The sequence below is a fragment of the Galeopterus variegatus genome, unplaced genomic scaffold (genome assembly GCF_000696425.1).
Source record: "Galeopterus variegatus unplaced genomic scaffold, G_variegatus-3.0.2 Scaffold11986, whole genome shotgun sequence".
Taxonomy (NCBI): Eukaryota; Metazoa; Chordata; class Mammalia; order Dermoptera; family Cynocephalidae; genus Galeopterus; species Galeopterus variegatus.
In genome coordinates, this window is record NW_007738097.1 from 31,769 (window position 1) to 44,310 (window position 12,542).

Here is a 12,542-nt window from a genome sequence, read left to right on the forward strand (position 1 = left end):
CCAAATAAATGGCTCACATATGCCTTATGGTAATGGAGTACTAACCTCCCTCCTTCACTCCTCAACCCCTTTACCTGCCTTACTCTCTTTTAAAACGCTTATTACCGGGCCGGCCCGGTGGCACACTGGAGAGTGCGCCGCTTGGGAGCGCGGCGGCGCTCCTGCCGAGGGTTCGGATCTCATGTGGAGACCGGTTCCCGCTCACTGGCTGAGCGTGGTGCGGGCGCAACACCGAGGGTTGCGATCCCATTGCCGGTCAGTAAAAAAGACAAAAAGGAAAAAATAAAATAAAATAAAATAAAAAATAAAACGCTTATTACCACCTGTCAAATTATATATGTAGTCATTTATTTGTTTATTGTCTAGCTGTCTCCTACTAGAACACAGGCTCTACTGGGGACTTTGTTTTGCTCATGGCTGTGTCCCCAGACCCTGGAACAGTGCCTGGCATACAGCAGACATCTGATGAATACTTGCTGAATGAGTGAATGAATGAGTACATAAATTAATGAAATCCTACAGCAGAGACCAACATCAAAGGAGACATCTAGGACCCTCCGTAGATCACTAGGACAGATCCAGCCCTCTGCTCAGGGGCTCCTGCATGCAGAAAGCAGGTCTCCTCACACCCCATTACCTCGATGTGATGGAGCTCCTGACGGAAGCTTTTCATTACATTCTTCACTTGTTCCTCCATCCTCTCCAGAAGCAGGCAGATGTCATCTGACTGTTTCTTCAAATCCTTCACATACTGGTCATCCTTTGTTTTTAACTCCTAGAAAAGAGCATGTAAAAGGTTTGTCACAAAATGAGACAGAAAAGGTGCCAAGCATGTTCCCCCTGGACCCCCCTCATCAGAATCTGTAAACATTAGGAATTAAAACTGTACAAAGAGGGCCGGCCTGGTGGCGCACTGCTGCTACAGTGTGCCGCTTGGGAGCGCGATGGCGCTCCTGCCGAGGGTTCGGATCCCACATACAGACCGGTTCCCGCTCACTGGCTGAGCGAGGTGCGGGCGCGACACGGAGGGTTGCAATCCCGTTGCCGGTCCCGGTCTGGTGCGGGCGCGACACCGAGGGTTGCGATCCATTGCCGGACACGAAAAAAGACAAAAAAAAAGGAAAAAAAAAACTGTACAAAGAGAAAGTGGCTTCAGAAGAGTCTGAGAAGGCCCAGGAAAAAGCACAAGTAGATGGAATAGGATAGCCTCAGCTCAGGGCAAAAATCTGAACAAGTGCACAGGATCAAACTCCTCAATTATCACTTGCTGCAAATCTCCCTGCAAGCTCCCAGAAATCCTAAAGTGTCCTAGCTGAGCAATTAATGTCCAGGTTCCAACATGGGAACATATCTATTGCAGACTAAGTTCCATTCCTTAACTAAAAACATAAAATCTGAAATGGCATTTGCTGTAAAAGTACATCTTTCTATTAGGTAGCCAATAGATCTAAAATTACTACAAAGCTTTTCCTTCTGGTTAAAAGTTTATGACTTGAAAAGCCATCCAAAATGGAAAAGAAGAGTTAAAATATCTCTGTTCACAGATGACATGATCTTATATGTAGAAAACCTAAAGACTCCACCAAAAAAAAAAAAAACTGTTAGAACTAAAAGACAAATTCAGCTAAGTGGCAGGGCACAAAATCGACACTCAAAAATCAGTTCCATTCCTTTATACTAATAATGACCAATCCAAAAAGAAAATTAAGAAAATAATACTACTTACTATAGCACCAAAAGGGATAAAATACTTACGAATAGACTTGACCAAGGAAGCAAAAGACTTGTATGCTGAAAACTATAAAATATTGCTAAAAGAAATCAAAGATATAAACAAGTGGAAAGACATCCTATGCTCAAGGATTGGAACTCAATATCATTAAAATGTCCATACTATCCAAAGTGATCTACAGATTCAATGCAATTCTTATCAAAACCCCAATGTCATTTTTTTTTCAGAAATAGAAAAGGCTATCCTAAAATTTGTATCTCAAGGGACCCCAAATCACCAAAACAATCTTGAGAAAGAAGAACAAAGTTGGAGGCCTCATAGTCCTTAATTTCAAAACATACTACAACACAGCAACAATTAAGATTAGGTTGGTACTGACGTACTGGTAGATAGATAGATCAAAGGAACAGAACAGACAGCCCAGAGATAAATCCTGAATATATGGCCAAATGAGTTTTGACAAGACTATACACAGGGGAAGGACAATCTCTTCAACACATGGTATTGGGAAAACTGGATATTCACACACAAAAGAATAATGTTAGACTCTTACCTTATATCATATACAAAAATTAACTCAAAATGGTTAAAACCTAAATGTAAAACCTAAAACTATTCAACTCCTAGAAGAAAACATAGGGGAAAAATTTTAGGAAATTGGATTTAGCAATGATTTCTTGGATATGATGCCAAAAGCACAGGCAACAAAATCAAAAATAGACAAATGAGACTCCACCAAACTCAAAAGCTTTTACACATCAAGAGAAACAATCAACAGAGTAGAAAGACAACATATGGAAGGGGAGAATATAATTGGAAATCATGTATCTGATAAGGGATTATTATCGAAAATGTATAAGGAAGTTCTACAACTCAACAACAAAAAACCAAATAACCCAACTTAAAAACGGACGAAGGATTTGTATAGACATTGCTCCAAAGAAGACACACAAATGACCAATAAGTACACGAAAAAGATGCGCAACATCTCTAAACATTAGGGAAATGCAAATCAAAACCACAGTGAGATGTCACCTCACACCCATAAATATGGCCACTATCAAGAGAACAGGATCTAATCAGCGCTGGCAAGGAGGTGGAGAAGTTAGAAGCTTTGCGTACTGTTGGTGGGAACGCAAACTAGTGCAGCCATTATGGAAAACAGCATAGAGTTTCCTAAAAAAGTTAAATAAAGAATTACCAGATGATCCAGCAATCCCACTTTTAGATATAAATCCAGAGGAATTCAAAGTAGGATCTCAAAGAGACATGTGTATACCCATGTTCATAGCAGCATTATTCACAATAGCCAAGAGGTGAAAGCAAGCCAGATGTCCATCCACAGAAGAATGGACAAAGAAAATGTGCTATATACATACAGTGGACATTATGCAGCCTTAAAAAAGAAGGAATTCCTGTCACATGCAACAACATGAATGAACCTCAAGGACATTTTATGCTAAGTGAAATAAGCCAGTCATCAAAGGACAAATACATGATTCCACTTGTATGAAACCACTATCTAAAACAGTCAAAATCATAAAAACAGAAAGGAGAAAGGTGGTTTGCCAAGGGCTGGGAGACGGGGAGAGAAGGAATTAGTGTCTAATGGGTATAGAGTTTCAGTGTTGCAAGATTAAAAAATTCTATAGCACCCATCTGAATATACTTAACACTACTAAACTGTACACTTAAAAATGGTTAAGATGGTAAATTTCATGTTATGTGTTTATTACTGTAATAAAAAAATAAAGAAAAAAAGTTTATCACTTGAGCTGTGCAGCATTCTAAGTAAAGAAAGTAAGGCCTCCCCATTTTTCCACTCAGAAAAAGCAAACCAATAACCCAGTTAAATGCCCCCTGCAGACCCCACGTGGCTGAGACGGGGTGGCCGGGGCCTCTTGCCTGCTGTAACTCGCTGATAAGCTTGTTTTTGTCTTCTATCAGCCCAGCACAGTGCAGCTGCTGAGTGTTGAGCACGTCCCACAGGTCCTGGGGAATACTCTTCTGTTTGCCCTCCTCCCACTTTGCAGTGATTTCATCAAATTTGTCCTGGCTGGTCTTAACCTCATTCTCCAGTTTCTCAATTCTGCAAACACAAACATGCCAGCCGTGTCAGCCCAGCTCCAGATGCCACCTTCCAATAGAGCAGGCAGGTTCTCTAGAGTCTATAATATGGGGCTCAGGCACTGGCACTGAAACACCATCCAAAACCAAAACAAACTCTGAGAAATCTTCTTTTAGTTTAATACTGGACTGTGGTAACTTAGACCAAATAAACAAAGTGACACATAATAAAAACAGATCAACATTAAGGCTATACATATGTACGTATATACATACACATACGCACATATATGACAAGAGTCAATTGGTCACATACTTCTGAGTTAGATAGTGACAACCATAAACACTTGGTCACTAGAGTCACACAGCTTGTGTTCAAGTCCTGACTTTGCTACTGACTCTCAAGCTTAGACAAGCTGCTTAATCTCTGCAAGCCTCATTTTTCTCATCTGTAAAATGGAAAGGATCAAAGTATCTACCTTCATACATCTCTTGTCAGCATTAAATAAGATGATACGCAGCACAGGTACCCAGCATGATAGTCACTTAACAGATGGTATTTAAATTATTAATTTTTATTAGCAACATGACCTCAAGTGTCTGGCCATTCCTCTCCCAAGTTACCAATAAATGACCAGTGGAATGTACAAATAGAGAAACTCCACCATTAGTAATGGAAAATAGGGATGATCTTTCCAGAAATTCCAAAGAAACTCTGTGATAGAGTATGCTGAGGATTGGATTGGATGGAAGGAAGGCATAAGAGACAAGATGAGAGGTCCCTTCTGCAAAAAATGGTTAGAACATATGCCAGAGACCCTCTCCTAATTTTAACAGATTAATTTTATGAGATTGTCTCCAAACAAGAGCACAAACCCCCGTAAGGACAAGAGTCACAACTTAACATCTTGTGATCCTGTCTCTCTTTCCCTTTTCCATCCTCTGCCCCACCTTCCAAGCTAGGGCACTTAGCACATATTATAATTTAATTGACCTTTTTATTTCAAGCAATGAGAATTCCAGGTCATGTTTCCAAAACTCACATTTATCTTATAACTCTGCCACTTAAGACCTTCAATTTCTCTTCAGTGGCTGTAGGATGAAGTCTAGCTCACTAGCACGGCATTCAGGGCCTTTCACTAGCTGACCCTGCTGGGGACCAGCCAATTCAGTTTCTGGCACAGACCATAAGAGGCAGTGGGAAATTTCAAAAATAAAGTCACCGATTATATACTGGTAGACCTGGTAAAGTTGCTTATGGGGGAACTACTTGTGCTGAACAACTACAGATGTTAAAATCATACTGTGTATATATATATATATGGTGAGATGAACTAAAATGGTCAAGTGTTTCCTCTTCTAATTGAACTGTATTTAAGGAATCAGTTGAAGAACAATCCAAAGTAGAAGTTAAAATGAGTACCATTGTTCCTGCTCTCAGTCCACTTCTGTATGCAGAACTAAGCAGCTTCTGCCCCCGTGTTGGGCAGCCTGACACCTGGGGAGATGGGCGTGCAAAGCAATCTGCTTTCTGAGGCCTGGAGCCAAGGGTTTGGCACGGGTTCTTGTTATCCCTCTGACACTGTATCCTTCTAGGTATGGAGTCTATAATATTCTTTCATATGCTGCTTAACACTGAGATGTGTGTGGGTCTGGTCATTCTGATCAATTTAAACGCAGGACTGCCCATTGACCTTCTCGGCCTCATCTCTTGGCTTACACACACACACACACACACACACACACACACCCCGCACACATCTTTCATCACCATGCCATGCCCAAGCTTGTCACATGATCTCAAGCCTCTGCTCAAACGTTCCTTCTGCTTAAAGTGCTTCCTCCCCAATTCCTCAAACTCCTATTCATCTCTTATGGCCCAACTCAAATGTCACCTCACCTGGGAAGTTTTCTCTAATCTCTCCAAAGAGAATTAAAGGCTTCCTCATGTGTGTTTCCACAACTCTTTACACATACCTTTATTTTAACACACACTATGGACACGTGTTTCCATGTCTATCTTGACTAGACTGTGAACAACATCAAAAGCAGAGGCCACTTTCCACTCCTTTTGTGTCCACACAGTTCGCCACATATCAGCAAGGTAATGCTTGAGGAAGGGAGGAGGAAGGAAGGAAGGGGGAGGGAGGGAAAGAAGGAGGGACAGACTGAGGACTGATCACAGGCAGGAAGGGGATTCTACTAGACTAAATTGAGCAAAGCCACTTTCCAACAATTTAGGGACTATAGGGGTGATTACTTTCACATCCACCAGGCTACAGAACAGAGGGCTTCTTACCTCTGACGCTTTATCTCCTCTTCTTCAACTCTCCTGTGGATCTCTCTGATATCTGTAGCCACTTGGATATTTGTCACAAACTCCGTGCCACAGAGCAGCAGTTTAGCCAATTTCTGAAAACAGAGATACGAATTTATAAAGTTAGAACGCTCTGTGAAGAATTTATAAAATTAGAAACATTTTGCATAGGGCCAGCCCGGTGGCGCACTCAGTAGAGTGCGGTGCTTGGGAGCGCAGTGACGCTCCCACCGAGGGTTCGGATCCCATATAGAGACCAGTCCGCTCACTGGTTGAGCGCAGTGCGGGCGTGACACCGAGGGTTGCGATCCTGTTACCAGTCACGAAAAAAGACAAAAAAGGAAAAAAAAAAAAAAAGAAAGAAACATTTTGCATAACTGTCTACAGCTCTTCTTGCCATTCAAGCAGGAATCAATAGCTATTTTAAGATTTTTAAGACTAGCATTTATTCAGCTACGCATTTCTATCAGGACATTTTGTGATGGAATGTTCTAGATTACAGTTTAATAGCATTCTGCAACTCTCAGTGTAACTTAACTAAGTGCTTTGGAACGTATAAACTCTCCAACTTTCAAATTATTTTAGAACTAAGAACCTATAAATACCTCCGTACCAAGGAGTCACTGAAATGACGAAAGATTCCATTTCATTTCCCTACTCTATGGAAATTTTGAAATGTAGTTTCAATGAATGCAGAACAGAGCCTTAACTCAGATATCCAGGACACTTCAGATTTTTTTTTAAATGCCTGCAGCATTACCACTTGTAGCAAATGGTCTCACGTGCATAAGGGAAATAATGACTTTCCTGCAGTTTAAAGCAACTTTCTATTTTCTGCTCAGACAATGCGAACATCAGAAATTTCTGAACCAAGAATTTAAGACTCAAAGTAAAATGAAAAATCAAAATGTTATACTCACCCACAGATCAACAGACACACACACCCCTAACATTTATGAGATCCTGGGGAAGAGTTTAAATGGAGGTTCACATACCATATGTCTAAATGTTTAAAAATTACAATACCATACCATATAAAAACTGTTAAAGCATACTCTATCCTCATACCTGGGATACCTTCATAACAATTTACAAGTCCCAGTTTGAATTCAGACCTTTGAGTTCCACTCAGAGCTGGGTGGCTAAGGCAGAGGCAGCTTCTGGCCCCCAGCCTGCAGACCATCCCCCGTTCTGTCCTGCAGGCATGTGGATTTCCCAAACTGCACATCCAAGCTCTATGTACACTCCTTAGCCATCCATCAGGCTTAGGGGTTGCACAACACTGGCCTTTTCTGCCCTGAGCAGGACAGACCTTGGAAAGAGGACCATGCAGGCCTTGAAGGTGGGCTCACAACCATTTGGGCAGGGAATTTTGGTTTTCATGATACTCAGTGATCTAAAAGAGGAATTTGAGGGCCGAGCCCATGGCGCACTCGGGAGAGTGCGGCGCTGGGAGCGCAGCAGCGCTCCCACCGCAGGTTCAGGTCCTATATAGGGATGACCGGTGCGCTCACTGGCTGAGCGCAGTGCGGCCGGTCTCAAAAATGACAAAAAATAAATAAATAAATAAAAAATAAAAGAGGAATTTGAGCACGGGATGGGCTTGGGGCAAGTCCCCCTGAAGGGGTGCATCCAGAGGAGGGCCAGACCAGGTCACAGGCCCCCATTATCACCACTTCTATTCAATGGGCTGGAGGACCTATCTAAATGCAATAAGGCAAGAAGAAGAAATAAAAGGTATAAAAATTGAACAGGAAGAAATAAAACTGTCATTATTTTCAGATGATATAATTATATATGTAAACTATTAGCATGAACAAGTGAATTTGGCAAGGTCACTGAATACCAGGTCAATATATTAAAAACCAACTATACTTTTATATACCAACAGTGAATGATATAACCTCAACAAACTGCATGAAACATTGCTGAGCAAAATTTAAAAATACCTAAATAAATGGAAGGATATTTTATGCTCATAGATTATAAATTAAATTCAATTTCAATTAAAATTCCAGCAGGTTTTTTTGGTAGGAATTGACAAGCTGACTCTAAAATTTACATGAAAATGCAAAGGGTCAAGAATAGCCAACAACCTAGAAGAAGAACAAATTTGGAGGGCTTACCTTACCACATATCAAGGCCTGTCACAAAGCTACGGGAATTAAAACAGTGTGGAATTGGTATAAGGACCGACAAATACACCAATGGAACAGAACAGAAAAGCTAGAAACAAACTCACACATACAAGGGGTCTTCAAAAAGTTCAAGGAAAGGTTAATATTATCTTTTAATTCCATTTTCCACAAACTTTTTGAAGTAACCTTGTGTATAATCACCTGATTCACAACAAAGGTACCCTGCAATGCAGTGGGAAAAGAATGATCTTTTTGATAAATGATGTTGGGTCAATTAAAAATCTATATAGAAAACAATAAACCTTGAGCCCTACCCTTCCACCATACACAAAAATCAATTCCAAGTAGATAATAGACTGAAATGTAAATAGTAAAATAGTAAATGGTACAATGACAAAACTTACAGAAAATAAAGCTCAAAGAAAATATAGAATTATCTTCACAAACTTGAAGTAGACAAAGATTAAACAAGACACAAAAGGAATTCCCATTTAAAAATTGATTGATACAGTGCAGGGCCAAAGGCAGGGCCCAGCCTGCCCAGGTCTTAGGTCAGAACTGGTCATCAGTACCTTGAACTTGAGGAAGGCAGGGCCCAGCCTGCCCAGGTCTTAGGTCAGAACTGGTCATCAGTACCTTGAAATTGAGGAAGGTAGCATTTTTTTGTACACATTTCTCCTCAATGCCAATACTCTTTGCTACTTAAGTCCTAAGTGAAAGGAACCTTGAAAAGCTGATCATGTAAACAATATTACCTCTTCAGTTTTACACTCAAAGAGTGCTCAGGATGAACTGTGTATCAGTATTTTCAAGACTCTAGGGCTGGCCAGTTAGCTCACTCAGTAGAGTGCAGTGTTGATAACACCAAGGTCAAGGGTTTGGATCCCCCTACAAGCCAGTCACCAAGGGAAAAAAAAAAAAAAAAAACTCCAATATCCTTTTATCCTGCACAGAAATGCTCAGAGATGACTGACTTTCAAATGAAGAAACCTAAGTACAAACAGTGCCATGAATCATCTACTCCACAGTAGCAAGAGATCTGAAACAGGAACCCACATCAATCCAACATTCTTTCTACTTCAGTAAAGTATCTTTTCCCTGACACAGTACAGGTTATTCATTCCTCTCTATATATCTCTATGCTCTAAACTAATATTTCAGTAACCTGAATATTTTTTCTCCCAGAAAGTACACTTATTTCTGCCAGAAGTAATCTCTCTCTTTTCCGCTTTTAAAAATCCCACGTATTTTTCTAAGACTTAGCTGAAATTCCACTTTCTCCATATAACCTTCCCTGACCAGGCAGCTTGGTGAGTTCTTTTCCACATCTTAATTCACATAGTATCACCATCAATGTATTTCATTTAGCATTAATTAAATGCAGCATTTTGCCAGTTCTGGTTTGCTGTTTTCAACTGCTCTTTATCCCTCCTGTACCTCTGTTGCAAGTCCTTTATTAAATATCCCAGGAGCCTTCTCACTGCCATGGGAGAGCAATAAGCAATCTCCTTTTTCATATGTATTGAGTACAAGCTATGCACTACTCTACAGCTACAGAAAGACACTCTCACTCTCATAAGCTAACAGTTTCATCGGGGACACTCCATGCACACACATTTGAAAAAACACACAGGTCAGAAACTATTTAAAATGAAACAGATGATACAGACGAGAAGTATTCAATGCATGGATTAAAGGAGCATTCGCTGGGCTGAGGAAGAACGCAAGGAGGAGCTGGGACTTGAGATGGTCTTAAAGGATGAGAAGGTAGTCTGAGGAGAGGAGACAAGAAGAAAAAGGGGGAGGAGAAGAGGAAAGAAGAGGAGAATGAGGGAGAGGGGCATATTCCAGATGACCGAAGGCCCAGTGCAGGGATGAACACCCACTGGAGGTGAGAGAATGGGTCAGCCTAGCCTAAGTGAACAGCCCAGATTAGGTAACGATGCGAGGTAAGATTGCAAAATTAAGATGGGAATAGATCACCAGAGGCCTTGAAAATCCTGCTAAAACATCTGGACTTTATCCTGTGAATAGTGAATAATCATTAAAAGTGCATGAACAGAGAAGAGACAGAATAAATATAAGAAACTAGAATATGAAAGGTCATGCCCAGCGAGCTGTCAAATGGGAAAGATTCCAATTCAGCTCCGCCTAGACACAGCCACATGGAATGCATGATTCCTTCCAGTCTAAGTGTGAAAGCCAGGATGTCACACCCAGCTCTAGCCTTCCAGGACAAACAGGACCCATTTGCTAACCAGTTCATACCAATCGACTTTCTTCTTTCTGTTTGTGGCTCTTGCTTTGATCTTCCTCACTCTCCTTCTTCCCATCTAAATATTCTCCAAGTGCTTCCCTGTGATGAAAAAAAAGCAGAGAAATTAAAGTTATTTCTAGCACTTAAACTCTATATTTAAAATTTCTATAGTACTTACACCACATACAAAAATACATTCCATGTGGATAAAAATCTAAATACTGAAAAAAAACCCCACAATCGTAAAAACACTAGAAGTAAATACAGGAGAATGTTCGTATAATCTTAGGGTAGAGAGCCCATCTTTGAATAAGACCAAAGTCAGACAAAGAAAAAGAAAAGATCAAAATCTTTACTTTCTGAAATTTAGAAATTTTATCCTTGAAAGTCAAGGGATAAACTGGTAAAAGATATTGGGCAAAATTTTACTATCTATAAAATAGGCATATATATGCATAGGAAATTTTCTGGAAGGATATACGACAAAAAAGTTAATAGTAATTATTTAAGGACAGGGAATTAAATTACTGAGGACTTCTATTTTCTACATTTTTTTGTATTGTACGAATTTTACAAATAGTGCACGTGTGTGTGTGTGTGTGTGTGTGTGTGTGTGTGTGTGTGTGTGTGTGTGTGTGTTTAATCAGAAAACAAGACTAGAGAGGCAAGAGAAGGTCCCAGATTATGGACTTCTTCGGAGGAAGATGCAGGGATGACCTCAGCAACTCCCACACCACTTATTTACATCACGGAAGCCCCACGCTCTTCTCTGCACTCAGTGGCCATGAGGGCTACCAGTACTCCATTAGGAAAAACAAAATCATCATCTCATGACTTCAGCATCCATCATGAAACAAGCAGATCTTTGATCTCATTCTTTCCTGACTTTTTCTAACACTGACTTTCATCTCCACTCCCTTCATTCAAAGTCCAGCACAACCCCACACAGTGTTACACCATTTTTGAGATACAGAGTTACCATCCCCCTTTCCCAATCTAACCAAAACCCTTTTTTTTCTTGTCATTTCATTCACTTCCCTATTCTTACTGAACCTGCTCTTTGTTTTCTTACTAAGAAAACTAATTGTTCCATTTTACTCAGGTCTTCCGACATAGTCAAGATAATAGTGTTATCACCACCCAAAATGCACTAATTCCCTTGACTTTCTACTTTAACCATCAATTAATTACCAGCTCTGTCTAAATAATACCTTCCAACTACTTCCTGGAGCAAAGATCACGGCTTCGGAAAGAAAAAGAGCCATGCAGAAAAAAACTAAAATTAAAAAAAAAAAAATCTATGCAGCCCAGATCTGCTACAAATTCTTATTTACTAAAATCCAATTGCTGCCTTTTATTCATCATTTTTTACTTTCTAGCACTGTATTGTCCAATATGGTAGCCACTAACCACATGTGCTACTAAGTACTGGAAATGTGGCCAGTCCAAATTAAAATGTGCCATGAGTGTAAAATACACACTAGATGGATTTTGAAGACTTTGAACAAAAAAATGCAATATACCTTATTAATATGATTTTACTGACTGCATATTGAAATGATAATATTGGGTTAAAAAAAATAAATTATTAAATTTAATTTTACCTGTTGTTGTTTTTTTTTCCTTTTTTAAATTTAAAATTACACATGTGGTTCACATTGTATTTCTATTGTTTGGCGTTGACCTAGCATAGTCCCCAAAGGAGCTGTCTCAGACTTCTCTCTCTCTCAGATTTGAGCTCCTTGGGGGTTGAGTCTTCTTTTGAAAAGCTGCTTCGTCACGATGGCCACAAATGTGGTCTGAGAGCTGCCATCTTCTTGAATACCCCACTTTTTGACCAATCAATTCCTCTCTTAAGATTTGAAAAATTGGAACTTGATTGTTTGCTTGGGTTTAGAGTTCTAGGTTGAAAGTAATTTCTCAGGCTAACCGATTAGCTCAGTTGATTAGAACACAGTATTATAAAACTAAGGTCAAGGGTTGGGATCCCCATACTGGCCAGCTGCCAAAAAAAAGAAAGTAAGTAATTTT

General features: G+C 40.0%; 1 protein-coding gene across 1 annotated transcript in view; it reads right to left on the bottom strand.

Moving 5' to 3' along the window:
* The window catches only part of LOC103610895 (dynein regulatory complex protein 1-like), a gene marked incomplete at its 5' end in the record, with an annotated part of 36,717 nt that extends 26,070 nt beyond the window's left edge, over positions 1–10,647 (bottom strand). The window contains 4 exons of the mRNA XM_008594957.1: positions 638–775; positions 3,638–3,821; positions 6,099–6,211; positions 10,523–10,647. Coding sequence (XP_008593179.1) covers positions 638–775; positions 3,638–3,821; positions 6,099–6,211; positions 10,523–10,647 — 560 coding nt within the window. The remainder of the gene's footprint in view (positions 1–637; positions 776–3,637; positions 3,822–6,098; positions 6,212–10,522) is intronic.
* Positions 10,648–12,542: the final 1,895 nt, after the last annotated feature.